We start from the raw sequence: 25,771 nt of genomic DNA on the forward strand, positions 1-25,771 counted from the left end.
ACTATTTACCGTCCATGTTTCACTTCCATACATGGCTACACTCCATACAAATACTTTCAGAAATGACTTCCTGACGCTTAAATCTACACTCGATGTTAACAAATTTCTCTTCTTCAGAAACGCTTTCCTTGCCATTGCCAGTCTACATTTCATATCCTCTCTACTTCGACCAACATCAGTTATTTTGCTCCCCAAATAGCAAAACTCCTCTACTACTTTAAGTGTCTCATTTCCTAATCTAATGCCATCAACATCACCCGACTTAATTCGACAACATTCCATTATCCTCGTTTTGCTTTTGTTGATGTTCATCTTATATCCTCCCTTCAAGATACCATCCATTCCGTTCAACTGCTCTTCCAAGTCCTTTGCTGTCTCTGACAGAATTACAATGTCATCGGCGAACCTCAAAGTTTTTATTTCTTCTCCATGGATTTTAATACCTACTCCGAATTTTTCTTTTGTTTCCTTTACTGCTTGCTCAATAAACAGATTGAATAACATCGGGGAGAGGCTACAACCCTGTCTTACTCCCTTCCCAACCACTGCTTCCTTTTCATGTCCCTCGACTCTTATAACTGCCATCTGGTATACACTCTGTGATCAAAACTATCTGGACACGTGGCTCAAAGTGACTACAAGTTCGTGACACCCTCCATCGGTAATGCTGCAATCGAGTATGCTGTTGGCCCACCCTTAACCTCGATGAGAGCTTCCACTCTCGCAGGCATACGTTCAGTCAGGTGCTGGAAGGCTTCTTGGGGAATGGTAGCCCATTCTTCACAGAATGCTGCACTGAGGTCAGGTATCGAGGTAGGTCGGTGAGTCCCGGCACAAGTCGGCGTTCCAAAACATCCCGAAGGTATTCTATAGGATTCATATCAGGACTCTGTGCAGGCTAGTCCATTACAGGAATGTTGTTGTCGTGTAACCACTCCGCCAAAGGCCGTGCGTTATGAACCGGTGCTCCATCGTGTTGAAAGATGCAATCGCCATCCCCGAATTGCTCTTTAACAGTGGAAAGCAAGAAGCTGCTTAAAACATCAATGTAGGCCTGTGCTGTGATAGTGCCACGCAAAACAACAAGGGGTGCAAGCCCCCTCCATGAAAAACACGACCACGCCGTAACACCTCACCTCAGAATTTTACTGTTGGCACTACACACGCGGGTAGATGACGTTCACCGGGCATTCGCCATACTCACACCCTGCCATCGGATTGTGTACTGTGATTCGTCACTCCACACAAAATTTTTCCACTTTTCAATCGTCCAATGTTTACGTTCCTTACAAAAAGCGAGACGTCGTTTGGCATTTACCAGCGTGACTTGGGGTTTATGAGCAGCCGCTGCTAAGCATGAAATCCAAGTTTTCTCACCACCCGCCTATCTATCATAGTACCTGCAGTGGATTCTGATGCAGTTTGGAATTCCTGTTAGATGGTCTGGGTAGGTGTCTGCCTATTGCACATTACGACCCTCTTCAACTGTCGGCGGTCTCTGTCAGTCAACAGACGAGGCCGGCTTGTACGCTTTTGTGCTATACGTGTCCCTTCACGTTTCCACTTCACTATCACATCGGAAACAATGAACCTAAGGAGTGTGGAAATCTCGCGTACAGACGTGTGGCGCAAGTGACACACAATCACCTGACCACGTTCGAAGTCCGCGAGTTCCTTATGAGCGTCCCATTCTGCTCCCTCACGATGTCTAATGACTACTGAGGTCGGTGATATGGAGTACCTGGCTGTAGGTGGCAACACAATGCACATAATATAAAAGACGTATGTTTCTGTGGGTGTGCGGATACTTTTGATCACATAGTGTAAGCATCCTGTCTGGTCACCTGAATCGATTCATATCCATTGTGCATTCCGACGGACATGGGCAATTCCAGCAGGACAATACGACAACCCACACGTCCAGAATTGCTACAGAGCGGCTCCAGGAACACTCTTCTGAGTTTAAACACTTCCGCTGGCCACCAAAATCTTCAGACATTAACATTATTGAGCATATCTGGGATGCCTTGCAACGTGCTGTTCAGAAGAGATCTCCATCCCCTCGTACTCTTACGGATTTACGGACAGCCCTGTAGGATTCACGGTGTCAGTTCCTTCTAGCACTATCTCAGGCATTAGTCGAGTCCATGGCAAGTTGTGTTGCGGCACTTCTGCGTGCTCGCGGGGATCCTAAACGATATTAGGTAGGCGTACCAGTTTCTTTGGCTCTTCAGTGCATCTCGCCGTGAAACCCACGGCTTCGCCCAAGTACGTTTCTTTTTCGTTTTTTCTGGTCCTCTTCCAAATGCAGACATAATGCAATTGTAATACACGCAACTGCAGAGCATAGTAACAACTGTTGTCCGCGATTCTGAAACTTTGACGAAATATTGGAAGACAATGTAAGACCACCGTTTCGCGCCACGTCGAAGATCTTCGTCCAAAATTTGATAATTTTTTTTTTTTGGTCCAATAAATTAGATAATGTAAAATCCCGTTACTAACAGCGACTCGTCACGAACGGAACGTTTACCTACCGTACGAGAAATTCCGCAGGGTGTGCGATCGCGTTGTCAACATGTAAAGATCTTCCTCAGGGTATTTTGCTGCCTGAAGCAAAAGGCTATTCCGGCAGCGGCCAAAACATCGGCGTATGTCACATACTGACATGGCGTCGCATACTCTGAAGAGTTTTAATGACAGTGATAACGGCCGCGGAAGGCTACGCTTGCAACGCGCCGTTTAGTTGAGCAATTATGTGGCCGACCGGCAATTTGCAGTACATTGGCCGCACCAGACAGCTGGAAGCCCTCGAGACCCGGGTGATAGGGATGGTGGCTATTGCTGAAACAAGATGGTGGCTATTGCCGAAACAACCGGTTTTCGGTTACATCGTTTCTTTTTCACGCAGCTTAACCTGACTGTTAAAATTGCTCAAAATAATCGGTTTCCGAAATAGCCGAATTTGTTTTTTCTTTTTAAAATTCCTATCATATCCTGTAATAAACATAGAAATCGAACGAAGATTGAAACATTTTGACTCTCAGTTTCAAGCATTGGGGTAAAAAGAAAAGAGAGGATGTGACACTACGTCACAAATTTGAAGTTAATGTCCGCCATCTTAACTAGCCCAAAACATTAGGTTCACCGCATTCATACCCCAATAGTTCAGCGCGTTGTCACTTCCCCGTGACGCCACTCCGACTGTGTCGTATTACTAGAGCAAATACGCATTCAAGAACAGAAAAACTTTCGAAATAACCTTCCTCTTCATGCAAGCTCTATAATTTGTAGTATTTAAAACAGTTATTGCGTGCACACGACAGAAATAATGAACAAGAAGACAAGTAAACAATAGTTTTGGGCTACTTAAAATGGCGCCCACTCAGACTCACCATCGCCCAGTCCAAATCGCTAAGAAAAGAAACTTGAAGTTTGAAGAGGGTGTAGATCTTATCCTGTAGGCATCGTTTAAGAAGGGATTGTCCGAAATTCGTTTCCTAAAGGGGTGAAATAGGGTATGAAGGGCTGTTTGAAAGTGTGTCTTTATTGAGCGAATTTTGAAGCTACAATTGCGAGAACTGGTATTTGGTTTCTCAGTCAGAAACTAAAGAAATACATGCTTCAGCATTTTCGGAAGTTCAACCACTACTGAACTTTCCAATATATTAGTTTTAGCGTCATACTGGGTATATTATGTGGTACAGGGAAATGCTTTCTTCAGCATCCCAAACTTATGTTAATCGATCCACATGGAAACGAGATGGAAAAGAAATTGTTAAAATTTGTTGACAGCTGTAATACATAAAATAATGAATACATCCGTGATCTTATTTGCTTATGGACGTGACAACACACGTGGTCAGTCAGTACGGTGGCTATAGTAACGAATGGTGGTCCATACAATATTCCTGAGAATAATTTGTTATAGAATCTTAGAACGTATTCTGAGCTGATCCATAATGAGTCATCTTGAACAGAATGACCTCCTCCATGCCAACCAGCATGCATTCCGAAAATATGGATGATGTGAAACCGAACTCGCACTTTTCTCACGTGACATACTGAAAGCTTTGGGTCAAGATGCAGTATTTCTTGATTTCTGATAAGCTTTTGACTCACAAACACACCTACGCTTACTGTCAAAAGTACGATCATATGGGATATCAAGTGAAATTTGTGTCTGGATTGAGGACTTTTTGGTAGGGAGGACGCAGCATGATGTCTTGGATGGAGAGTCATCGTCAGATGTAAATGCAGGTGTGCCAAGAGACGTTTGTTGGCACCCTTGCTGTTCAAGTTGTATATCAATGGCCTTGCGGACAATATTTATGGTACCTCCGATTGTTTGCAGATGATGCAGTTATGTTTAATAACGTACTGCCTGAATGGAGCTGCATAAATATTCAGTCACAGTTTGATAAGATTTCAAAAGAAAGGAAGGAACGAACGAAGATTAAAGTCCCCTTGACATCAAGATAATTAAAGACAGGGTACAAGTTCGGATTGTATCAATGATAGGGGAGGAAATCGGCCGTGCCCTGTCAAAGGAAGCATTCCGTCATTTGCCTGGAGTGACTTAACGTAATCATGAAAAACCTTAATCTGGATGGCCGGATGTCGGTGCGAACTGTTCTCCTTCAGAATGTGAGCCAATTCGTTGGGTATGTATAATGAAGTACTGCCATGCAAAAAGTACTGCCATGCAAACAGTACTGCCATGCAAACAGTACTGCCATGCAAACAGTACTGCCATGCAAAAAGTACTGCCATGCAAAAAGTACTGCCATGCAAAAAGTACTGCCATGAAAAAAGTAATGCCATGAAAAAAGTAATGTCATGAAAAAAGCTGTATCAGGTCTTGATAAAATTTCAAAGTGGTGCAAAGATTGGCAAATTCCTTTAAATATTCAGAATGTAAAATTGCGCAGCTCACAAAACGAAAAAACTTAGTATCCTATGAGGATAATATCAATGAGTCACTGTTGGAACTGTCCAACTCATACAAGTACTTGAGTCTAGTAATTTGTAGGGATATGAAATGGAATGAAGCTGTGTTTTGGATAAAGCCAGTGGTAGGCTTGGGATTAATGGTAGAATACTGGGTAAGTGTAGTCGGTCTACAAAGGAGACTGTTTACAAATCACTCGTACGACTCATTCTAGATTATTGCTCAAGTGTGTGGGACCTGTACCAGATAGGACTAACAGGGGATATTGAATGCATACAAAAATGGGCACCATAAATGGTCACAGGTTTGTTTGATCCATGGAAGAGTATTACAGTGATGCTGAAGAGACTGAGATGGCAGATGCTTGAGATAGACGTAAAGCGTCCAGAGTAAGTGTACTACCAAAGTTTAAAGAATCGGCTTTGAATGATGACTCTAGGATCCAAACCCTACGCACAGCTCACATAGAGATCGTGAGGACCATATTAGAATAATTACAGAATGCAGAGAGGTAGTCAAACAATGATTCTTCCCGCGTACCATGTGCGAGTGGAATGGGAAGAAATCCTAGTAACTGGTACAATGGGGCGTACCCTCTGGCATGAACACTTGGTGGTGGTTTGCAGAATGTGGTAGGGGCAGTGTGTTCAGAGAAGGGCGGCACGCGCGCGCCTGGGGCTGGGCAAAGTACTCACGTTGCCCTCGCTCTTCCAGTAGATGAAGAAGCCGTACTCGTCGACCTTGAAGAGGCAGCGCGGCTCGAAGCTGGAGGAGTCCTTCTCCTCGCTCCAGCGGTCGAACACACAGCCCTGCAGCAGCGGCTCCGGCACCTCGATGCGCCAGTCGAACTCGAACTTCTTCGTCATGGTCCGGCCCTGCGCACACAACATACAACACGGTAAACACAGCAAATATTCACACGTCATCTCTATACCTACACGTGGACTCTCAAGTGCCGACATACACTGATGTCACAAAAGTCATGGAACAGCGATATGCCCATATACAGATGACGGTAGTATCGAAAACACAAGGTATAACAGGGCAGTGCGCTAGCGGAGCTGTTGGGTTGGGTTGTTTAGGGGAAGAGACCAAACATCGAGGTCATCGGTCTCATCGGATTAGGGAAGGAAGTCGGCCGTGCCCTTTCAAAGGAACCATCCCGGCATTTGCCTGGAGCGATTTAGGGAAATCAAGGAAAACCTAAATCAAGATGGCCGGACGCGGAATTGAACCGTCGTCCTCCCGAATGCGAGTCCAGCGTAGCGGAGCTGTCATTTGTACTTAGGCGAAGAAATGGTTCAAATGGCTCTGAGCACTACGGGATTTACCATCTGAGGCCATCAGTCCTCTAGAACTTAGAACTACTTAAACCTAACTAACCTAAGGACATCATACACATCCATGCCCGAGGCAGGATTCGAACCTGCGACCGTAGCGGTCCGCGCGGTTCCAGACTGAAGCACCTAGAACCACTAGGCCACAGCGACCGGCTACTCAGGTGATTCATGCGAAATGGTTTCCGACGTGATTATGGGCCGCGCGGCGGGAATTAACAGATTTTGAACGCGGGATGGTAGCTGGAGCTAGATGGATGGGACATTACATTTCGGGAATCGTTTGGGAATTCAGTGTTCAGAGATCCACAGTGTCAAGAGGGTGTCGAGAATATTAAAGTTCCGGCATTACGTCTCACCATGGGTATCGCAGTGGCCGATGGCCTTCACTTAACGATCGAGAGCAGCGGCGTTTGCGTAGCGTTATCAGTGCCAACAGATAAGCAACAGTGTGTGAAATACCCGCAGAAATAGATGTGGGACGTACAACGAACTTATCCGTTATGACAGTACGACGAAATTTGTCGTTATAGGCTGTGCCAGCAGACGACCGATACGCGTGCCTTTGCTAACAGCACGACATCGCATGCAGCGCCTCTCCTGGGCTCGTGACCACTTCGATTGGACCCTACACGGCGGAAAAAACCGTGCCATGCTTAGATGAGCCTCCATTTCAGTTGGTAAGTGCTGATGATATGGTTCGGGTGTGCCGCAAAGCCCACGAAGCCATGGACCCCAAGTTGTCGACAAGACGCCGTGCAAGCCGGTAGTGGGTCCATAATGGTGTGACTAAATACATGAAATGGAGCGAGTCCTCTGGTGCAACTGAATCGATCACTGACTGGAAATCGTTATGCTCGGCTACTTGGAGACCACTTGCAGCATTTCATGGACTTCATGTTCCCAAACAACGATGGAAGTTTAATGAACGGCAATGGGTCATGTCACCGGGCCAGAATTGTTGGCTTTTGGTTTGAACAACGTACTGGGCAATTGGAAGGAATGATTTGGCCACCCAAATCGCCCCACAATGATGATGATGTTTGGTTTGTGGGGCGCTCAACTGCGTGGTTATCAGCGCCCGTACAATTACCCAATCTTTGCTCAGTCCAATTTCGCCACTTTCCTGGATGATGATGAAATGATGAGGACAACACAAACACCCAGTCATCTCGAGGCAGGTGAAAATCCCTGACCCCGCCGGGAATCGAACCCGGGACCCCGTGCTCGGGAAGCGAGAACGCTACCGCGAGACCACGAGCGGCGGACTCGCCCCACAAGAATGCAATCTAATAGATATGGGACATAATGGAGAGGTCAGTTCGTGCATAAAATCGTGCACTGGCAACACTTTCGCAATTATGGATGGCTATAGCGGCAGAATAGCTGAACATTTCTGCAGGGGACTTCCAACGGAATTTTGAGTCTATGTCACGTCGAATTACTGCGCTACGCCAGACAAAACGAGTTCCGACGTGATATTATGTCGTATCCATGATCTTTAGTCACCTCAGTGTATGTACGATATACGAGGGCGTGCGCAAAGGTAATGCCTCCGAATTCTCCGTATAAAAACTCTTAAAACATTTTTAAATAATACGAACTTTATTAACGTTCTACATATTTATCCTTCATATTTATATACACTACTGGCCATTAAAATTGCTACACGCGATTGCGGTTTATAGTATCGCGACATTCTGCTCGCGTTGGTCGAGGTCCAATGACTGTTAGCAGAATATGGAATTGGTGGGTTCAGGAGGGTAATACCGAACGCCATGCTGGATCCCAACGGCCTCGTATCAGAGGCCTGTCGAGATGACAGGCATCTTATCCGCATGGCTGTAACGGATCGTGCAGCCACGTCTCCATCCCTGAGTCAACAAATGGGGCCGTTTGCAAGACAACAACCATCTGCACGATCAGTTCGATGGCGTTTCCAGCAGCACGGACTATCAGCTCGGAGACTGTGGCTGCGGTTACCCTTGACGCTGCATCACAGACAGGAGCGCCTGCGATGGTGTACTCAACGACGAACATGGGTGCACGAATTGCAAAACGTCATTTTTTCAGATGAATCCAGGTTCTGTTTACAGCATCATGATGGTCGCAACCGGGTTTGGCGACATCGCGGTGAACACACATTGGAAGCGTGTATTCGTCATCGCCATACTCGCGTATCACCCGGCGTGATGGTATGGGGTGCCATTGGTTACACTTCTTTGTCACCTCTTGTTCGCACTGACGGCACTTTGAACAGTGGACGTTACATTTCAGATGTGTTACGACACGTGGCCCTATCCTTCATTCGATCCCTGCGAAACCCTACATTTCAGCAGGATAATGCACGACCGCATGTTGCAAGTCCTGTACGGGTCTTTCTGGATACAGAACATGTTCGACTGCTGCCCTGGCCAGCACATTCTCCAGATCTCTCACCAATCGAAAAGTCTGGTCAATGGTGGTCGAGCAACTGGCTCGTCACAATACGCCAGTCACTACTCTTGATGAACTGTGATATCCTGTTGAAGCGCATGGGCAGCTGTGCCTGTACACGCCATCCAAGCTCTGTTTGACTCAATGCCCAGGCGTGTCAAGGCTGTTACTACGGCCAGAGGTGGTTGTTCTGGGTGTTGATCTCTCAGGATCTTTGCACCCAAATTGCGTGAAAATGTCATCACGTGTCAGATCTAGCATAATACATTTGTCCAATGAATACCCGTTTATCATCTGCATTTCTTCTTGGTGTAGCAATTTTAATGGCGAATGGGGTAGTCTACATAGTGACCCTGGCGACGAACACATTTCACCCACCGAGAGACCAGTTTGTTGATAGCATAACTATAGAACGTGTGACTTTGTTGACGGAGCCACAACCCCATCTCTGCTTGCACCGCTCCATCACCATCAAACTGAAATCCTCGAGTATGTTGTTTAAGTGTCGGAGACAGATGTCGCACACGTCGGCAGATGTCGCAGTGCTCATGTTCAGCCTCGCACTGCCATGCTTGAAACGAGCCTGCTCCACGTGTAGGCGCTTAGAAGCACGATGACGGCACTGTCTTTCTCACGTAACGACATAGTCCCGTCATCACCGCCGTGTTACACGCTACAAGTCTCCTATCCAAATCAAGCGTTTCTGAAGAAGAGAAATTTGTTAACATCGAGTATAGATTTAAGCGTCAGGAAGTGGTTTCTGAAAGTATTTGTATGGAGTGTAGCCATGTATGGAAGTGAAACATGGACGAGAAATAGTTTAGACGAGAAGAGAATAGAAGCTTTCGAAATGTGGTGCTACAGAAGAATGCTGAAGATTAGATGGGTAGATCACGTAACTAATGAGGAGGTATTGAATAGAATTGGGAGAAGATAAATTTGTGGCACAACTTGACTAGAAGAAGGGATCGGTTGGTAGGTTATGTCCTGAGGCATCAAGGGATCACCAATTTAGTATTGGAGGGCAGCGCGGAGGGTAAAAATCGTAGAGGGGGACCAAGAGATGAATACATTAAGCAGATTCAGAAGGATGTAGGTTGCAGTAGGTACTGGGAGATGAAGAAGCTTGCACAGGATGGAGTAGCATGGAGAGCTGCATCAAACCAGTCTCAGGACTGAAGGCCACAATGACAAACATATCTGCGTAGGTACTTTCACTGCAACTCGGCTGTCTTAACGGTGGGAACAGAAAAATGAACAGATCGGACATATTTCGGGCTTGCTTATTTATTTATTTCAATATGAACGGTTTTCTCTGCAACTTCACCCTCTTTCGACTAATACTGGCTATCCTACATGCGAAGCATCATCAGGTCACCTCTACATGTTTTCTGTAGTAAGCAGACTGTCTCTGAAAATTGAGATCCTTTGCGTCTAAGAACCTGAAAATGTCTATTGCACGCAACGCCAACTAATGTAAGGTGTTTACAAATCTAGTTTTGCGTAATATGACCCTAGTTATACCCGTTTTAATTGCTTTGTCCAGGATGTGTATTGCGGATTCGCTGAATTCATTCAAAGTCGCCAAAACAGTTCGTTCTAAAATTCCCAAAATGCATTTTAGCAAACGCGAAGTTCGTTTTTCGTATCATGTAAATCTAAAAAGCACAAGTCCAAAAGAAAAAACTTTTCTTTCGTATTAACCTTTCTTCGCGCTACGTAAGAATACTACTTAATAATAGATTTTAATATCAACTGAGCTATATTCATAATTCAGTCAATGATTGCTCAAAATTTTAAAGGCCTATATACCGCTGAATGGACTCCAGTCCTTAGCACATATTTACACATCCTTGCCAGCTACTCAGGCTATTTCCTCTTTCAAAATATTTATAGAGTGCGGACACTGCTGGTCAACTTCAGAGAGACGTTCTAAAATACAAGAGGTTCCCGAGTGAGTGTTTAGTACCTTTTTACACAATTTGCATTGCGAGACACCTACCTAATTATTAGAAGCTGCTCCATAAACACACGGAAAATCTTCCCCTGCTGGACTTGGAATCTGTTTCGTGACTAGAATATACAGTGTGAACTTAACAAAACCGACAGATTGCCGGAGAGGGTCCTGACTAGAAATGGAGTAAAAAAAAAAGGTCCTATGAACATGTGTCCGGAAACGCAAGGTTACCACGGTAGTTGGCGCTGACGAATGACTGTTCCTCTGACAACGTGGCGAGTGTTCGTTGAGTGCTGCAGGCTGTGTGACTGACGTGGCGTCAGTAAGCAGCAAAATTGCCCTGTATTCATGTCGGGAAGAAAACGAGACGGTGTTTGTGTACGGCCGAGAAGCAGCACGGCTACAGCAAAACAACTACGCTCAGACACCAACCACATCACACAACAGTGGAAGTCCTTTTTGAGCGTTTGTGTGATAATGGGTCCTTTCACACAAGCGAACATACAGGGAGGCGGCAGACTGTTCGTACACCAGGTTTGGAGGACCACGTTCGACAGGATATTGAGACGAACCCTAGCACAAGCACCAGGCATGTGGGCCGCCAACACGGTGTAAGCTGAACACCACTTTGAACATCAGTTGTAACGTGGATGCGAAGCAGCTCTGCACTCTCCCGGGACGATATGTGATCGTTGCACGCATACCGTCCAGCACGGGACATTTGCTGCTCCTACAGTTTATGTAGCTGAGCTGCAGTGAAACTACGTACCCAAACATATACCTGGCTATTGTGTAGTTAGTTCGATAAGGCAACCTGTTGTGAGGTGCAGCAGGCTGAACGGGTCCTGTGGAGGTTGCCCAGGCAGGCGGAAACCCAAGCTAGACTGCTTTAACCACTGTGCTTCGGTATACGAGGTGCGTTTCAAAACTCCGCGCAAAAATAAAAACTACTTTCGTGTTTGGGGTAAACCTTTTTTATTTTTCGACATAGTCTCCTTTTAGACTTATACACTTCGTCCAACGCTGTTCTAATTTGTTGATCCCTCCCGATTAATAGGAATTGTCCAAGTCTGCAAAATAGCTATTAGTTACTGCAATCACCTCTTCGTTTGAATAAAATCTTTGTCCCGCCAGCCATTTCTTCAAATTGGGGCACAAATAGTAGTCCAAGGGAGCCAAGTGTGGACAATAGAGGGAACGTGAAATGAGTTGGAATCCTATTTCCAATAATTTTGCGACCACAACTGCTAAGGTGTGTGCTGGTGCACTGTCGTGATGGAAAAGGACATTTTTGCGGTCCAATCGCCGTCGTTTTTCTTACAGCTCGGTTTTCAAACGGTCCAATAACGATGAATAATATGCACCTGTAATAGTTTTACCCTTTTCCAGATAGTCGATGAGGATTATCCCTTGCGAATCCCAAAAGACAGTCTCCATAACCTTTCTGGCCAACGGAATGGACTTCGCCTTTTTTGGTGCAGATTCTTCCTCGGTAACCCATTGTTTAGATTTTTCTTTGGTCTCAGGAATACATTAATGTATCCATGTTTCACACACAGTGACGAAACGACGCTTTAAGTCCTGCGGATTCTTCTTGAATAGCTGCAAACCATCCTTGTAACATCTTCACAGATTCCGTTTTTGATCAAGCGTGGGCAACTGCGGAACCCATCTAGGGGGTAACTTTCTCATGTCCAAATGTTTATGCAAAATTTTATGTACCCGTTCAATCGAGATGCCCACAGCATTCGCAATCTCACGCACCTTACCTCTTCTGTCATCCATCCACCATATCATGGATTTTATCAATTTCTGGAGTCGTACCTCCACAGGGCGTCCAGAACGTTCAGGATGACTTGTGCCCATATGGCCTCTCCGAAAATTTTGAAACCACTTATAAACTGTTCTAATCGAAGGTGCAGAGTTACCGTAATGTTTATCAAGCTCCTCTTTAGCCTCCTGAGGCGTTTTGACTTTCATAAAGTAATGTTTAATCACCACACGAAATTCTGTTTCGTCCATTTTTGTCAATCAGTCGACTTCCTTGATTCACACGAAGGCCAAACACAAAGAAATATACCAATATGGCTGAAACTTGGTGTGCGTTCTTTCCAAAGATGCTACTAACTAAACGTGACCTCGATACGCGCCGGTGGTGCCATCTCTGGGACTTCGCGCGGACTTTTCAAACGCCCCTCGTAGCAGGTTGAGCTGCGTTAATGGTTGCGGCGCAGACAGGGACAGGCAGGATGGAAGGAGAATTCGTACTCCTCCGCCTCGTTAGCGCTAGCGGGTGTTGGCGGTGTGGCAGACCAGAGCGCCCACACACACTTGCAGTTGCCGGCACACGTCACTTCAGCGGCGGCTCAAAGCGGGTCGCCGCTTCAGAAGGTGCCGCTGCTCTTCCGACCCGACGCGCACCCCAAACTGGCGCTCGCTCGCTCGCACGCAACCACGAGCTTGCTGCCGCGACCCCAAAATACGGTGCGACGCCATACCGGTCAAAAGCTCTTAAGCTAATGTTAGACGGGCGTTTTTAATGCAATTTTTGTGCGATAAATAACGCAAGAAATATGGACCAAGTGTTGCGACATATGACGTGGCTATGCGCTACCTAAATCACTCACATTGCCGAAGGACAGGCCCGTTTTCAAGGTAGTACAGCAAACGGATGTACCTGGTCCCATTTACTCGCGTCAAAATGGTTCAAATGGCTCTGAGCACTATGGGACTTAACATCTATGGTCATCAGTCCCCTAGACTTAGAACTATTTAAACCTAACTAACCTAAGGACATCACACACATCCACAGTCATCACGAGGCAGAGAAAATCCCTGACCCCGCCGGGAAACGAACCCGGGATCAAAATTTTTTATTACGGAATTGTAATACACCAAGAAGAAATGCACATGATAAACGGGTATTCATTGGACAAATATATTATACTAGGACTGACATGTCATTACATTTTCACGCAATTTGGGTGCATTGATCCTGAGAAATCAGTACCCAGAACAACCACCTCTGACCGTAATAACGGTCTTGACGCGCCTGGACATTGAGTCAAACAGAGCTTGGATGGCGTGTACAGGTACAGCTGCCCATGCAGCTTCAACACGATACCACAGTTCATCAAGAGCAGTGACTGGCATATTGTGACGAGCCACATGCTCGGCCAGCATTCACCAGACGTTCTCAGTTGGTGAGAGATCTGGAGAATGTGCTGGCCAGGGCAGCAGTCAAACATATTGTGTATCCAGAAAGGCCCGTACAGGACCTGCAACATGCAGTCGTGCATTATCCTGCTGAAATGTAGGGTTTCGCAGGGATCGAATGAAGGGTAGAGCCACGGGTCGTAACACATGTGAAATGTAACGTCCACTGTTCAAAGCGCCGTCAATGCGAACAAGAGGTGACCGAGACGTGTAACCAATGGCACCCCATACCATCACGCCGGGTGATACGCGAGTATGGCGATGACAAATACACGCTTCCAATGTGCGTTCACCGCGATGTCGCCAAACACGGATGCGACCATTATGATGCTCTAAACAGAACCTGGATTCATCCGAAAAAATGACGTTCTGCCATTCGTGCATCCAGGTTCGTCGATGAGAACACCATCGCACGCGCTCCTGTCTGTGATGCAGCGTCAAGGGTAATCGTAGCCACGGTCTCCGTGCTGATAGTCCATGCTGCTGCAAACGTCGTCGAACTGATCGTGCAGATGGTTGTTGTTTCGCAAACGTCCCCATTTGTTGACTCAGGGGTCGAGACGTGGCTGCAAGATCCGTTACAGCTATGCGGGTAAGATGCCTGTCATCTCGACTGCTAGTGATACGAGGCCGTTGGGATCCAGCACGGCGTTCCGTTATTACCCTCCTGAACCCACCGATTCCATATCCTGTTAACAGTCATTGGATCTCGACCAACGCGAGCAGTAATGTCGCGATACGATAAACCGCAATCGCGATAGGCTACAATCCGACCTTCACCAAAGTCGGAAAAGCACGAGGCATCACAACAAAGTTTCACCAGGCAACGCCGGTCAACTGCTTTTTGTGTATGAGAAATCGGTTGAAAACTTTCCTCGTGTCAGCACGTTGTAGGTGTCGCCATCGGCGCCAACCTTGTGTGAATGCTCTGAAAAGCTAATCATTTGCACATCACAGCATCTTCTTCGTGTGGGTTAAATTTCGCGTCTGTAGCACGTCATCTTCGTGGTGTAGCAATTTTAATGGCCAGTAGGATATATAAACATTGAATTATTCCCCAAAATATTATGCGCAAACACCAAAATTTAACGATTCCATGAGCGTTTGAAATCGAGCGTGTACAAAACGCCATTGCCGCAAGTCATTATCGACGCCATCACCCCTATTTATAACAATTAGAGCAGACCTGATTTACTGGAGCGTTGTTTGGGCGGCTTTACTCAAATTGTGAACGAAAGTTTCAATAGCCTTATTTGGAGATACGCTCCAAAACTAACATCCAGCCGGAGCGAAATTGTGTACATTGCTTCAAATTTCGCAGTATGTCTATTGAATGTAGGCCATACTGCATTAATGCGGATGTCGAATGCCCTTCAGATCCAAATCGGCGATTAAATACGCCGATTCTGTGTAGATAGAGACGCCAGCGACGAAAAGGGCTTTGAGGACGAAAATGAGGGCTTGTCAGGTCAAGGTAGCAGAAAGCGGCCATCCGCTAGCCGGGTTGATAATTATTATGGGCCAGGCATTGATGATACCCTGTAAGTTTCAGGCTTTTGTCCCTTTCTTTCATATAATTAATACCTGTCAAATTTTAAACGCGTTTTTCTCAAAACCACGCTTTCTGGCATGGTTGTCGCCGCCCACGCTACAATTTTCATCCTATTCTAACGATTTTCTGTCTCCCTTGAATCAAACTGAATATTCTTTAATTCATCGCAGCCGATTTTTTATGTTGATATTAAGAAGAAAACGAAAATAATGGTAATTGGAGAAAAGGGAAGAAAATGCCGTATGAAAATAGGGGGAGACATTCAAATGGCTCTGAGCACTATGGGACTTGACATCTGAGGTCATCAGTCCCCTAGAACTTAGAACTGCGTAAAGCTAACTAACCTAAGGACATCACACACATCCATGCCCGAGGCAGGATTCGAACCTGCGACCGTAGCAGTCTCGCGGTTCCGGATTGAAGCGCCTAGAACCGCACGGCCACCACGGACGGCCGGGGGAGAGGAAATAGAGCAAGTGAGTAGCTTCAATTACTTGGAAAGTGTAATAATGAATGATACGTATTGCTCAACAGAAATTAGAAAAAGAATTGCAATGGCAAAAGAAGGATTCTTTGTAGACCACTAAACAAAGTTCTGAGGAAAAGACTTGCCAAATGTTACATCTGGAGCGTTGCACTATATGGCGCGGAGACCTGGACATTGAAGAAGGAAGATGAAAGAAGGTTGGAGGTACTATAGAGATGTGGATACGGAGAAGAATGGAAAAACTGAAATAGGAAGACCGGGTAAGGAATGAAGAAGTATTAAGAAGAGTTGGAGAAGAAAGAAACATGCTGAAAGTCATCAGAAAACGGAACTGGATTGGACATTGTTTGAGGAGGAATTGTTTATTGAAGGAAGGAATAGAAGGGATGGTGGAGGTAAAAAGGGGAAGAGGAAAAAGAAGATATCAAATGCTGGACAATATCAAAGGAGACATATATTCAGAAATGAAAAGACTGGCTATGGACAGACAAAAGTGGAAGAGGGTTAACCCATGACAAGACCTGCCGTAAGGCAGAATAACAACAACAACTACAACTACAACAACAACAACTACTACTACTACTACTACTACTACTACTAAGTATATTTTATGCCAAAAAAGAAAGGTTCAAAAATTGTCATTTTTCAAATATTTATAATTTCCCCTTTTTTTGCAAATTCCTGCGATGAACTAAAGTTACATCTGTAAGGTTCAGGGTGATGTGTTAATTTCATGTTTCGGATAACAACAACCGGAGTTACAGCGACAACCGTCTATCTACCACCTTCGAGAGCTGCATCGGGAAAATCCGAATTACACAATGAAGATATTAATATTTTTCAATGAAAAATACCAAAAAAAGCTTATTCTTTGCAGCATTTGGCTATTACATTCCACTACGGAGAAAAAAAAATCTTGAATTTGAGCAAAATTTTCGTCCGTCATCCTGTCGCTAACCCTTCAACAACGTCGGTGTTGTGGCCAGCAGCTAGTGACAGCACGATTGTTGAGGGTTGGTCTACATCAGGGTTTCAAAACTTTTTTCATAACTGCTCCACGAAAAACTGTGGCCAAGGTGGCGACTTTTTCGACATTGTAACTATATTAAGTATGGTTCTTTTATTAATTTTATTGCGATTTCTGTGTTATTAGCAGCTAGCTTATAACGATAACAGCGGAAACTCGTTCGCATTTGCAGGCGTTTTTCAGGAGACATCGCTGGCAGTACAATCTGCTGTTCGAGTTGGATGCTACACTTGCCCTGATGTCTGCGATTCCGTGTTTTACTTGCACAGGTGCCAAAAAACTACTTTGCAAGATTCACGTTTTTATGCTACATAAGATGTTACGCTAGATAATAAATTAAAGTGCACAGTTACAGAAAACTACAGCAATCGGTTCTCTGCCGTTTATTTGGATATAATGCTAACTCAAAACAACACAGCCATCCATGACATAACTTCTAGGTCTATACATGTACGCACTTTTCTTGAGCATTTACGCCTATTTGTGAATTACTTTCCGTATCCTCAGGCTACGCTTTTTGATTTATTAATTTTACATTTTTCAGCCCATAATATAATTCCTGGCATATGTTTCAACAGGCCTCCTCCATTGGTACTGATATCAGGATACAGAGATAAATAAACATTATCTTCAGCAGACGTTTCACTCTCGGGTGCAATGAAACGCAGTCCTTTTTTTTTATTTCATTTAATTTTATTAGCAACGCTGCTGCATTCACTTCACTGTTACTATTCTGGCAGGGAGTTGCTGTTTCTAATTATTACAGTCGTATATAGCACATATACTCCCTCTTCCAACAATTTCATAGTTCTATAAAGTAAGACGACGTTTCAAAGAAGTCTTCAGAGTCTCAGAATGTAAATCGCCCCTGCCTTTGATATTATGTTCAGTTCTGTCCTCCTCAACTGTCGACGGGCGTACCTCATTCCAGTCGGTGCACAAGGGACCGTGGTACAAAAGAAGCCACGTCAACAACGCATCCTGTAGCCGGCGTATTCCCGAACCTGCGTCATTCGCCGCATAAAATACTGCGTTATTTCACGTACGGTGCAGCCAGGTCTCTGCGCTAAGAAAACGTTGCGGTAACGTCCGTCAAGTTGTTGCGTTCAAAAATGCCCGTGTAGCCTTAGCCCTAGGGAACGTCCATTACTTGCGTATCGCTTTTCTCGTCTTAATTTGGTCCCCCTCCCGCCCCTCCTGACATTTGATGAGATGTCGTGGGAGCCCTCTCCTCCTATTCAGGAGTGGTTTATCTTATAATTTTTAAATACCTAAATATATTTGATAAGTGTTTCTACTTCTTACCAATAAAAATACGTATTAGGGTGCTCGGATCTAATTTTATAACACAAAATGTTATCCATTATAATAATTGCTATTCTCTTCAACTTGACAGCTTTCACGACAATTTAATTAAACTCGTTATAATGCATCTTAAATCTAGTTAACTTTTTATCTCCAATTTCACACTAAATTTTAGCACTGTACCTAATGTAAGAACTGCATTAAACACTGATGCCACGTGATTAAAAACTATTTTAAATATAGAAATCTTGAGTAGTTCCGGACGTTCAGACACAGACGGACAAAAATACTCCGCGAAAGTGCTCTTAAACGTTTTTGTGGATCCATGTTACACACTTCTAGAAGTTGTAGAGGGGATTTAGTATATTCTATACATGAAACCATGTCCGGAAACGACATCCAACGACGTTACAGAGCGCCAAGGTTAAAGGCACTGGCGCCTGTAAATGTAAATTAGATTTAGATTAGACTCAGTTTTCGTTCCACGAGATGATGCTCGTGGGTGTGAAACATGTCAGAAAGTATAACATAAAACATTTGAATATAATACTAACTACCCTGATCATTCGTCAAGAGATAATCGAAATAAGTTAATACAATGCAGTAAACTAGAACAGCTAATATTTACAGAATTAATACGCTGTCAGAATGGAACACTATTATGCACTTTAATAAATTTATCATACACAAAATACCTAATCTTGACTGTTGTCACCAAGTAGTGTCACAACTTAAATCTACGTGGCTTTAACAGTCTCTGTTAAGATATTCATCTATGGAGTAGAAGGAGTTGCCGATCAAAAAGTCTTTCAAACTCTCTTTAAACCGTGCTTTATCTGAAACCAAGTTTTTAATGGTTGCTAGCAATTTATTGAATGTGTGTGCTCCTGAATATTGGACCCCTTTTTGGACCAATGTAAGTGATTTTAGGTCTTTATCTATATCGTTGTTATTCCTAGTACTGATGCAATGTATTGAGCTATTGACTGGACATACGAGATGTATTGCTTGCAACAAATTTCATTAAGGAATAAATATACTTAGAAGCAGTGCTTGGAATACAAAGTTCTTTGAACACGTTTCTACAAGATGTTCTTGAATTTACGCCACAAATGATTCTTATCACACGCTTTTGTACCCTAAAAATTTTGCTCGGTTTGATGAGATGCCCCAGAGTATGATCCCATATGACAGAATGAAAGTATGCAAGTTCTTTATTTTTATGTCCCTACATCTGACATTCTCACAGCAAATACAGACTTGTTTATGCGCTTGAGCACTTCTGTGGTATGCCCTCCCCAACTGAATTTATTATCGAGTTGTAATCCCAGAAATTTAACACTGTCAACCTCTTCGATCTGCATGTCTTCATATGTTATGCTCATGCTGGAAGGAAATCTCTTAAAGGTTCTGAACTGCATATAGTGGTTTTCTCAAAGTTTAATGACAGTGAATTAGCTTTAAACCACTTATTAATTCGTGCGGTAGCGTTCTCGCTTCCCACGCCCGGGTTCCCGGGTTCGATTCCCGGCGGGGTCAGGGATTTTCTCTGCCTCGTGATGGCTGGGTGTTGTGTGCTGTCCTTAGGTTAGTTCGGGTTAAGTAGTTCTAAGTTCTAGGGGACTTATGACCACAGCAGTTGAGTCCCATAGTGCTCAGAGCCATTTGAACCAACCACTTATTAATGTCAGTGAAAATTTGATTAGCAGCTATTTCTAAACTGTGCGTACATACAGGGTGATTTCGTGATGCTGTTACACTTTCTAGGATGATGGAGAAGGATAAATATATCAATTTGAGATAAGGGCCCCTGTACCGGAAACGAACGAGTTAAAAGTTATAAGTGAAAATTGTTTTGATTTCTCTGACAGTGGAATAGTCTGTTGTTACTAAGATTGTAGCATAGGCAACTTCCAGAGTAGGCAGTGTGAACCAAAACAAGAATATGGCCTCTATAATGCATACTTCCCCCCCCCATGAACCATGGACCTTGCCGTTGGTGGGGAGGCTTGCGTGCCTCAGCGATACAGATGGCCGTACCGTAGGTGCAACCACAACGGAGGGGTATCTGTTGAGAGGCCAGACAAACATGTGGTTCCTGAAGAGGGGCAGCAGCCTTTTCAGTAGTTGCAGGGGCAACAGTCTGGATGACTGACTGATCTGGCCTTGTAACTTTAACCAAAACGGCCTTGCTGTGCTGGTACTGCGAACGGCTGAAAGCAAGGGGAAACTACAGCCGTAATTTTTCCCGAGGACATGCAGCTCTACTGTATGATTAAATGATGATGGCGTCCTCTTGGGTAAAATATTCCGGAGGTAAAATAGTCCCCCATTCGGATCTCCGGGCGGGGACTACTCAGGAGGACGTCGTTATCAGGAGAAAGAAAACTGGGGTTCTACGGATCGGAGCGTGGAATGTCAGATCCCTTAATCGGGCAGGTAGGTTAGAAAATTTAAAAAGGGAGATGGATAGGTTAAAGTTAGATATAGTGGGAATTAGTGAAGTTCGGTGGCAGGAGGAACAAGACTTTTGGTCAGGTGATTACAGGGTTATAAATACAAAATCAAATAGGGGTAATGCAGGAGTAGGTTTAATAATGAATAAAAAAATAGGAGTGCGGGTAAGCTACTACAAACAGCATAGTGAACGCATTATTGTTGCCAAGATAGACACAAAGCCCATGCCTACTACAGTAGTACAAGTTTATATGCCAACTAGCTCTGCAGATGATGAAGAAATAGATGAAATGTATGACGAGATAAAAGAAATTATTCAGGTAGTGAAGGGAGACGAAAATTTAATAGTCATGGGTGACTGGAATTCGTCAGTAGGAAAAGGGAGAGAAGGAAACATAGTAGGTGAATATGGATTGGGGGGAAGGAATGAAAGAGGAAGCCGCCTTGTAGAATTTTGCACAGAGCATAACTTAATCATAGCTAACACTTGGTTCAAGAATCATGAAAGGAGGCTGTATACATGGAAGAAGCCTGGAGATACTGACAGGTTTCAGATAGATTATATAATGGTAAGACAGAGATTTAGGAACCAGGTTTTAAATTGTAAGACATTTCCTGGGGCAGATGTAGATTCTGACCACAATCTATTGGTTATGAACTGCAGATTGAAACTGAAGAAACTGCAAAAAGGTGGGAATTTAAGGAGATGGGACCTGGATAAACTGAAAGAACCAGAGGTTGTACAGAGTTTCAGGGAGAGCATTAGGGAACAATTGACGGGAATGGGGGAAAGAAATACAGTAGAAGAAGAATGGGTAACTCTGAGGGATGAAGTAGTGTAGGCAGCAGAGGATCAAGTAGGTAAAAAGACGCGGGCTAATAGAAATCCTTGGGTAACAGAAGAAATATTGAATTTAATTGATGAAAGGAGAAAATATAAAAATGCAGTAAATGAAGCAGGCGAAAAGGAATACAAACGTCTCAAAAATGAAATCGACAGGAAGTGCAAAATGGCTAAGCAGGGATGGCTAGAGGACAAATGTAAGGATGTAGAGGCTTGTCTCACTAGGGGTAAGATAGATACTGCCTACAGGAAAATTAAAGAGACCTTTGGAGAGAAGAGAACCACTTGTATGAATATCAAGAGCTCAGATGGCAACCCAGTTCTAAGCAAAGAAGGGAAAGCAGAAAGGTGGAAGGAGTATATAGAGGGTTTATACAAGGGCGATGTACTTGAGGACAATATTATGGAAATGGAAGAGGATGTAGATGAAGGTGAAATGGGAGATAAGATACTGCGTGAAGAGTTTGACAGAGCACTGAAAGACCTGAGTCAAAACAAGGCCCCGGGAGTAGACAACATTCCATTAGAACTACTGATGGCCTCGGGAGAGCCAGTCATGACAAAACTCTACCATCTGGTGAGCAAGATGTATGAGACAGGCGAAATACCCTCAGACTTCAAGAAGAATATAATAATTCCAATCCCAAAGAAAGCAGGTGTTGACAGATGTGAAAATTACCGAACAATCAGTTTAATAAGTCACAGCTGCAAAATACTAACGCGAATTCTTTACAGACGAATGGAAAAACTGGTAGAAGCCGACCTCGGGGAAGATCAGTTTGGATTCCGTAGAAATGTTGGAACACGTGAGGCAATACTGACCTTACGACTTATCTTGGAAGAAAGATTAAGAAAAGGCAAACCTACGTTTCTAGCATTTGTAGACTTAGAGAAAGCTTTTGACAATGTTGACTGGAATACTCTCTTTCAAATTCTGAAGGTGGCAGGGGTAAAATACAGGGAGCGAAAGGCTATTTACAATTTGTACAGAAACCAGATGGCAGTTATCAGAGTCGAGGGGCATGAAAGGGAAGCAGTGGTTGGGAAAGGAGTGAGACAGGGTTGTAGCCTCTCCCCGATGTTATTCAATCTGTATATTGAGCAAGCAGTAAAGGAAACAAAAGAAAAATTCGGAGTAGGTATTAAAATTCATGGAGAAGAAGTAAAAACTTTGAGGTTTGCCGATGACATTGTAATTCTGTCAGAGACAGCAAAGGACTTGGAAGAGCAGTTGAACGGAATGGACAGTGTCTTGAAAGGAGGATATAAGATGAACATCAACAAAAGCAAAACGAGGATAATGGAATGTAGTCAAATTAAGTCAGGTGATGCTGAGGGAATTAGATTAGGAAATGAGACACTTAAAGTAGTAAAGGAGTTTTGCTATTTAGGGAGTAAAATAACCGATGATGGTCGAAGTAGAGAGGATATAAAATGTAGACTGGCAATGGCAAGGAAAGCGTTTCTCAAGAAGAGAAATTTGTTAACATCGAATATAGATTTAGGTGTCAGGAAGTCGTTTCTGAAAGTATTTGTATGGAGTGTAGCCATGTATGGAAGTGAGACATGGACGATAACTAGTTCTTGTCCATGCTTTCGAAATGTGGTGCTACAGAAGAATGCTGAAGATAAGGTGGGTAGATCACGTAACTAATGAGGAGGTATTGAATAGGATTGGGGAGAAGAGAAGTTTGTGGCACAACTTGACTAGAAGAAGGGATCGGTTGGTAGGACATGTTCTGAGGCATCGAGGGATCACAATTTTAGCATTGGAGGGCAGCGTGGAGGGTAAAAATCGTAGAGGGAGACCAAGAGATCAATACACTAAGCAGATTCAGAAGGATGTAGGTTGCAGTAGGTACTGGGAGATGAAGAAGCTTGCACAGGATAGAGTAGCATGGAGAGCTGCATCAAACCAGTCTCAGGACTGAAGACCACAACAACAACAACAATGCATACTTCAACAGGTATGTGGACTTGCTGAGTAGGAGAGACGTATTACACAGTAGCGAAGATGAATAATTGGTCGCAGATCTTAAGGTATGCACTTTAGAGCCTGTGTTTCTTGTTTTTGTCCATACTACCACCTGCGAAAGTTTGTCAGTGGAGTTGTGGTTCACCCTATTTCCACTGCGCAACGTGACATTTGAGACAACCTGTATAATATTAGTCACTTTTTGTCGAGTGAGAGTGCGAGTGCGCTACAATCGTGAGGAATTTAATTTCTGGCTGCATCTGCTGATTGTCAACAGTGGGAAGTTATTTCCTAGCTCCGGGCACATTACCTGCGCTTATCCCAGAATACGTCCCGTTTGTTTTGACGGCGTTAGTAAGGGTAAAACCCCATCGCATCCCCCCCCCCCCCCCAGATGCAGTCGTAAAATGGTACAGGGATAGTCCGTCAAAAACTGAACACAGATCAAAAAGAAAACAGGAAGGTGGTGTACTGCAGTGTGAAAAAAAAAATAATAACAAAAAAATAGATACGACCCAATCTAAATAGGTGCAACATCGAGTAAATTGCAAGAATCATGGCATCGTCCCCCCTCCCATTTTTCTCCACAAAAGTGTGAACTTACCGTCCGGTCATTGACGTGGCTGTTCTCCTTCTGTAGTCTTGGCAGTTGTCATAGTATGCACTGGTTATAGAATACGAGCCGTGTGGTAAGAACACATTACGATTCTCAGACTCTCTTCTCGTGGAGATGATAGCCTGCTGTGATAGAAACTATCAGACTTTATCTCACAGCTTGTACTTTGGATACACACTACTGTGCTCTTTTTATGTCTGTCAACAATCATTTTTTCATCACGCTTCCGGAAGAATCGGGTTTTTATGGTTCTTAAATCTGCCTCCCAGCCATTCGTGATTTGGTCCTCTAACTCCTGGAAGGTAGACGGGCACTCTTCTGACTGTTCAATGTAGGAAGAAATCACTTTCATTGCTTCGTCTATCTGTGTTGGTCCATGACTTCCTCAACCCCTGATTGGCCGGTAAAAATCCCTCTGGGAAAACCTATGATACTGAGCATCTTTAGCACAAAGTTCCTCATCAAGGAACCGTCCCTGTACTTCTCGAGCTCAGTCATAACATCGCCTTTCAGCTACTCCAATAACAGTATCTCTTAATCCAAGTTTCATAGCTTTATGAACAATATTTCGCTTTGCATGGGGAAGTCTGCTGAATTCCGATTAGCATCAATTTCCTCACCACAATAAAAGCAGTGTTTATTAAAATCAAAACACCTTCTTGTATGAGCGAAGATTCGATGTTAACGGTGCAGGGCCTTATGTCACAGACGATACAATCAGTTTTGGGTTGCCGTAGTACTTCTGACCATGACTGTGCACTTCAGCTTCAGCCAGACCAGTTAATAACTTACGATGTGCTCGATTTTCTATTCTTACTGAATTGTAGTAGCGTTTCCAATCCTTTCTCTTTGAGTTCAACCACATCACCATCAGCCAAATTGTCGACGCATATGAAATACACCTCTGTACCATCTGGAGCACTAATTACAAATGCACTGACCGCATAACGAAGGTAAAAAATGAGGAAACGAGAATTTTGCAAGACACAAGGAGTTTGGACGTCCTTCGCACAACACAGGAAGACTGGGCGCGGCTAACAATGGAAACAGTAACAAAGGAACGGATGGTATGATGGCAGCCTCGGCTGTTAGCGACATATCAATCGAGGCAGATCAGATCTACAGATACCTACATACTCGAAGGTGGGGCACATTTACGTCTTCCTATTGGAAATTTCATTTCATTGAATAACTCTGATTTAGAAAAGAACAACAAAATGGAATACTTTGACTTTCAGGTTATAAACAACAGTGCCTGAAACTGAAAAACTTGATGCTTCTGTAACATGAAATTTCACACTCTATTACTCTGATAAGTTGGCATTTTCATTTGGAATAGCCACGTATGAGTTACAGGCGTTGGAGCATGCTTTTTAGCCGAATTGGTGAAAATGACCGAACTTTGACACCTGATTGCGTCCAAACGGTTTCACCGATTTTGTATTTTCATTCGACGCAAAACTGAATGACCTTTCATTTTGGTAATGGTATTATTTTCAGCAGGATGTATAGTTTCCGAATAATAGACGAAAATCTGAAAAAGGTGCCAAAAATTCGTAGGGTTTTTTTTCTCGAAAAGTTGTCTCGTGGGCTTTGGATGTCGAAAACTTC

The 25,771-nt window shown here is 44.0% G+C and overlaps 1 protein-coding gene across 4 annotated transcripts in view; it reads right to left on the minus strand.

Annotated features, from left to right (window-relative positions):
- The window catches only part of LOC126106314 (1-phosphatidylinositol 4,5-bisphosphate phosphodiesterase), a 409,255-nt gene that overhangs the window by 176,875 nt on the left and 206,609 nt on the right, over window positions 1–25,771 (minus strand). For all 4 annotated transcript variants that reach the window (XM_049912540.1, XM_049912541.1, XM_049912542.1 and 1 more), the window contains one exon: window positions 5,647–5,826. In XM_049912540.1, coding sequence (XP_049768497.1) covers window positions 5,647–5,817 — 171 coding nt within the window. In that variant the 5' untranslated portion in view covers window positions 5,818–5,826. The remainder of the gene's footprint in view (window positions 1–5,646; window positions 5,827–25,771) is intronic.

The sequence above is a fragment of the Schistocerca cancellata genome, chromosome 10, assembly GCF_023864275.1.
Source record: "Schistocerca cancellata isolate TAMUIC-IGC-003103 chromosome 10, iqSchCanc2.1, whole genome shotgun sequence".
NCBI classification, from domain to species: Eukaryota; Metazoa; Arthropoda; class Insecta; order Orthoptera; family Acrididae; genus Schistocerca; species Schistocerca cancellata.